This window comes from Lactuca sativa, chromosome 3, assembly GCF_002870075.4.
Source record: "Lactuca sativa cultivar Salinas chromosome 3, Lsat_Salinas_v11, whole genome shotgun sequence".
In the NCBI taxonomy this organism is placed as follows: Eukaryota; Viridiplantae; Streptophyta; class Magnoliopsida; order Asterales; family Asteraceae; genus Lactuca; species Lactuca sativa.
In genome coordinates, this window is record NC_056625.2 from 60,714,779 (window position 1) to 60,721,169 (window position 6,391).

Below are 6,391 nucleotides of genomic sequence, written 5' to 3' on the forward strand. Positions count from 1 at the left end.
CAAAAGTGGTCATAAGACCTCAACCTAACGCAAAAACCTTTAAGTTTGTTTTCTTTCTGAAATTTGTATATAATTTGCATGCATTTCTTCCCAAAAGATTGACCATTTTATATTAAACTTTTCATTAAATGCTAATTAAACATAATATAAGTTATACAAATTTTGAGTGTTAAATCATAATTAAGAAAACTTTTGAGTTGCATTAGTTAAAAAAGGGGGTTTCAAATAAATGTGAAATGTGATTTGAGGAAGTTAAAAAAATGGGTTTCAAATACAAGAGATTCAAGAAAAAATGTTGGTTTTATAAGTATGTCTGATTGATATATATATATATATATATATATATATATATATATATATATATATATATATATATAGATAGATAGAGAGAGAGAGAGAGCTAGGTTCAAATGTTTCTAGCAACTATTGTGTGCATGAATGCACCAATAGGAATTTGGGAAATAATAAAATAAATAAATAAATAAGGGTGATTTAGTAATTTGATATATAAATTCCATAAATATTCCCTATAATCATGCTAGTCAAATTGACTTTTAACCTAATTTATCCCCTTTTTATTTACAGTCGTTGTTATTCCCTCACTTCATTCGTGTATGTATGTATGTGGTCGAACACGTTCATCATCATTGATAACTTATTTTATTTCCTTATTTTTATTAGTTTATTTTAGATTTTTAACTCTTTTTTAATTATTAATGCATTGTATATTCTTTATTTCCTTTATTATGGATCGTGTCGGTGCTTTTTATTTTGCATAAGGTATTTTGCAGGTTTTCAGTGTTCGTTGCGGTTGCGAATTGATTGGAGTCAGACTTAGTGGGCTCTCGAGGCGTTATTGAGCTTGGCGGATCCATAAAAGGAGATTTGGGCTTAAAAAGATAATGGCTTGGATGAAGTGGGCTTGTGAAGATGGATCATGGATAATTAATTTAGGCATGAAGCATCCATTTTTGTAGCTAAAAGATGATTGGCTAGTTTAAATCACATGGATATGAAGGGGACCAAAGTAATCTTTGGTAGTGGAAGGGTGGAGTGGAGGAATGAAGGACCAATAGCGTTACAGCAACATTTGCGCGGGTGGAATTTTCGTCGAGCGGGTACCCGCGCAACTGCCCAGTTTGGGCATTTTGGTCATTTGGCACACCATAACCTAGAGGGATCAGATCCATCAGCTATATTCTCGATTTTTCACCATTGCAGACCTGGAGGAGGCGATTTTGAAGCTCAAGACTCATTTCTTTTCATCTTTCCAAGATATTGGTAGTTTCTCTATGCAATTAGACTTTTGTGATTGTTATTCTATTGACATGAGTGGCTAAACTCTCTATTTTGGTAGACCTTGGCTAAAACCTCTGAATGTTTGTGGGTTTTTGAAGGATTTATGCTTATTTATCATTTATCTTATGTCTATGATTCCAATTCATATTTCCTATGCTTGTTTAGTGCTTTGATCATGAGCTTGGTACTTTAATAAGCAATTGTTGGTTTATTTCTTTGGTTTAGCATTGAATCATTGAATTTACTTAGAACAAGAGATTTATGATGGTAGAAATCATCTCTAGCTTATGAATCATAACTCCTTTATGGATGTGTAAGCATTGACATCCTCTAGGAATTGGGGATTTCTTCATTCTTAAGGCTAATCAACTTCTTGGGTTCAATTGTTTCAACTGGGTCTTTGTTTTTGATTAAGAAGGTGTGTTGTGGGCTTCCCCAACCTCCATACTTCCTATGAGAAATCTTGGCATATCATGCTTCATGATTGATATAACCAATTTGGGATGAATGATAAGCTTAATGTTCAATCCTAATGATAAACACACAAATGTTCATTATGTTGAATTGCCTTGGTTTACCAATTCTCTCTAATATTTGAGCATCTCACTTTCTTTCTTAATTGCAAGTTTTTAGTTATTCAAGCCTTTTAGTTTTCAAGCAATCATAACACCCCCTTTTTAGTTTATTTGTAGTTAATTAGTTTATTTACAATAGTTCTTTTAGATTGCTTTGGTGATTGAATACAACCGTTTCCCCGAGGATCGATACCCCTTTTTACCATTATATTACGTTTTATTTGCAAACAAATGGTGTAATTTGCTTTGTCGACTTGACATCCCATCAAGTTTTGGCGCCGTTGCCGGGGAAATTGGTTATTGTTATTTGATTGTTTATGCCTAGGTCTACATGAACCGGTGAACTACTCTACAATCCGGAAAATGAAAAAGAAGCAAAAAGATTAAAAAAACTAGCAAACAAGCAAAGCAACAACAACAACTCCTTCAAGCTTCTTCCTCTTCTCCACTAATCAACATAGAAGATCAAGTTCATACTTCAAGTGACACCGACACCGAGCTGAATTTTCCAATTGTTGGTCAATCCTTTGAAGACATTCCTTTTGAAAACTACATAGCCATGAATCACACTCCACCTCACAATACCAACCCAAACCCAAATAATCAAGATTTTAATACACCACCCCATCAACCAAGACAACAACCACAAGAACCTCTCATTGATATGCCACCTTGGAATCAAGCCCCTCCGCATAACAAACCCAATTATGAACCACCACCACAACCACACAACCAACAATTCCACCAAGACAACCAACCTCAAAACAATGCTTTTAAAGTTAAGCAAGTACATTACCCAAATCAACCCAATTACCAACATCCCCCAATGTACCCACAACAACAACCTCTCTACAACCAATACCCTAACTGCCAACCTTATCCACCACCAATCTACAATCCCCAACAATGCCCCTATCCACCTTACCAACAACCACCCAATTACATGCAACAATATCCCAATCACCCCTTTCCACCCAATCCCCCTCAAGAGTTGACACTTAGACAAATGATGGAACGGATGTTACTCATATACCTCTTGCTATTGTTTATCCCGCAAACCACCGAGGAATTGAATTGAAGTCAAGTTTCATACATCAACTTACCAAGTTCCATGGATTGGATAGAGAAGATCCTCAAAAGCATTTGAATTCATTTCATATGATATGTGTTAGCATGTTGCCCGAAAATGTGACATTGGATAATTTCAAGCTAACCGCCTTCCCACTCACCTTGGAAGATAAAGCTAGAGAGTAGTTATTCAACTTACCACTGGGATCTATGCACACATGGGAAGAATTACTCAAAGCTCTCAATAGCAAGTTCTATCCCACATCCCGGATATCAAGCCAAAGAAGTGACATTTTGGGGATTCGTCAAGGGGAGAATGAGACATTTCATATTTTTGGGAGCGATTCAACAACTTATGTACAAGTTATACTCTACACAACATACCCGAACAACTACTTCTTCAACAATTTTATGAGGGTATGAATGAAAACGATCGAAGGATGATTGATGCTTCAAGTGGTGGTGACATCTTCAACAAGATACCTCATGAAATCCGATCACTTTTTGGCACCATTTCTCAAAATCAAAGGAACTTTGGGACTCGAAATGAAATGAAGAGAAGTTCTCCACAAGTGGTTGGTGAAGTTAGCAACACTCAACACTTGGAATCAAAGCTCTTGGATTTGACTAGTGTGCTAAGTCAAATGGTGGTGGGAAGTGGTAAACAATTGATGGTATGCGGCATTTGTGCAATGACGGGGCATTATACGGATAAGTGTCCCTCACTTAGTAATGAACCGGAAGATGTGAATGCAATGGGAGGATATCAAGGTCAACTAAGACCCATGGGATTTCAAAACAATTTCAACCCAAATTGGAGGAATAACCCAAACAACCCATACCCACCAAAGCAAAATCCACCAAACATTTTGATGAGACCTCAACATCCACAATACACCTCTCAAAAACCTCCATATCCACAAACTTCTTTTAACCCTCCAAATTACCAACAAACTCCACAACAAGGCCAATCAAGTGGTAACCATCAAATGAGCCTTCAAGAACTCATTACTTCTCTTGCTCAAAGCCAAAGCCAATTTCAACAAGAGACCAAGAACACCTTCTCCAACATTCAAGCACAAATCGGAGACTTGACCACCGCTATCAACAAGATAGAACAAAGGGGTAGACTTCCATCTCAAACCGAGAAGAATCCCAATGTGAGTGAAATAACCTTGAGAAGTGGGAAAACACTTGGAGAAAGAAACCCTAAAAGAATTTCAAGAGAAGAAGAAGATGAAGTCATTGTTGTTGAGCTTACAAAGGTTGTAGTTCCTCCAAAGGAACCAGTTGTTCCAAACATTGGTCAGCCCGAATCTTCCAACAAGACTATAAAGCCATTGGTCATACCACCACCTTTCCCTTCCTGGTTAGAATTTTCCAAGAAGATAGAGGAAGAAAAGGAATTATTTGAAACTTTTCGCAAGGTCCAAATCAATATTCCACTATTGAATGCTATTAAGCAAATTCCAAGTTATGCAAAATTCCTCAAGGATTTATGCACCAAGAAGAGAAAATTCAAGAAAAATGAAAAGATTCAAGTCAATGCAAATGTGTCTGCGGTTATCCAAAAGAAGTTACCTCCCAAATGCAAGGATCCGGGAATATTTGCTATCCCTTGTACCATCGGTGATTTGCATGTCGAAAGTGCCATGTTAGATCTTGGAGCCTCGATCAATGTGATGCCATATTCGGTTTTTCAATCTCTCAATGTTGGACCTTTGGAGGAAACCGGAGTAATCATTCAATTAGCAGACAAGTCAAGTGTGTCTCCAAGAGGAGTGTTGGAGGATGTGTTAGTACAAGTTAATCAAATTGTTTTTCCGGCGGATTTTTATGTCATTGACCTTGAAGAGAAGACTCCTTCCAAATCATCTATGATCCTCCTTGGAAGACCTTTCATGCATACCGCTCACACAATCATTGATGTCCATAAAGGAAAGATAACTATGGAGTTTGATGGAGAAACCATTCACTTCAACATCTTTGAAGCAATGAGGTACCCTAGCAACATTTCTCCAATGTATCGGGTTGATGTGATTGAGCCAATAAACGAGATAAGCCCTAATGTATGCACAAACAAGATACTCATGGCAGATGACTGTAAGCCTAAGAGGGAAGGTCAAAGAAGGTTGAATCATCCAATGATGAAAGTGATCAAGAAGAAGATAATTAAAAGGTTCAAAAGGTGCAAAGAAAAAGAAAAGGGCATTTCTTGACAAGCAAATAACCCAAAAACACTTTATTCCGGGGAAAAAAGTTCTCCTTTATCATTCACGCTTAAAGTTATTCCCGAGAAAGTTGCGATCTCGATGGAACGAACCTTTTATTGTCATAAAAGTGTTTGATCACTATGTGGTTGAAATTGAGAGATTGGAAAGAAATCAAATATTCGAAGTGAATGGGCATCGCTTGAAACCATTTTATAAAGGCTTTGACACAAGAGAATTTGACAACATAGCATTGGAAAATCCGAATTACGAAGGTTGACGGAAGCGGGGCTATGTCTTGCCAAAGATGTTAAATAAATGCATTGTAAATAAATAATCTTCGCTTGATGTTTTGGGTGTTTCTAAGCTTGAAGTTGGTCTAAAAATAAGCATATTGAAGTCTAGCAATGCTCTTGGTAAAGTTTGAAAAAAAAATGCCAAAAATTTGTAATTTGCGTGGGTGCCCGCGCAGCCGTTGCACGACCAACCCCTAGCCGCGCAGATTCTGAGTTCCAAATTACCCCCACATGGGATGCATTCTGATGTATGCGCGCGGCCGGTTCCTCACCCGCGCAAATGTTTGCACGAACGACTGCCACCTGCGCAACCCTTGCGCGACCCAACCCTAGTCGTGCAAATCCGAGCTCGAAAATTACCCCAACATGGGATGTATTCTGATGTGTACACGCGAATGCCCCCCACCCGCGCAAAGTTTGCGAGGGTACCCGCGCAAATATGTCATTTCATAAGAAAATTTCGAGCCATTTCATATGCGTCCTTTACGCGACCAAGCTTTCATCCATGTGTATTTAGGTGGCCAAGAACTCCATCCACACATCATTGTACAACCCATGTGTTGCTTCCATACCTTCCTCACGTGCCTCCTCTACCTTGATCCTGGTATGATCCTTCCTTACTCTCATCCTAAGCATTGAGGACAATGCTTAATTTTAAGCTTGGGGTGAGGTATTCTTTCTCTTTTATTTTTTTATTGCTTTTAGGTTGTATATAGTTGCATTTAGATTAAGTCATTTAGGTCATTCATAAAAATTGCATTAAAAAAATATATTGCATATTTTATTTCTTTCTTTTCTAATTTTCATACTTTTTAGATGCATTCTAGTTTAAGTTCATGAATTTTTGTTCTCTCTTGTCTTCTCATCCTTACAGATACCAGAGCGCCGAGTCATAAGTATTGAATCATAGATTGGTCCCGGGTCTTGATATGGAATTCCTTGT

The 6,391-nt window shown here is 37.6% G+C and overlaps 1 protein-coding gene across 1 annotated transcript; it reads left to right on the plus strand.

Annotated features, from left to right (window-relative positions):
• Positions 1-3,727: 3,727 nt before the first annotated feature.
• Positions 3,728-5,161, plus strand: LOC111877110 (uncharacterized). The gene has a single exon (XM_052769714.1). It carries the CDS (start codon positions 3,728-3,730, stop codon positions 5,159-5,161), a length of 1,434 nt encoding a protein of 477 aa, XP_052625674.1.
• The last annotated feature ends 1,230 nt before the right edge of the window (positions 5,162-6,391 follow it).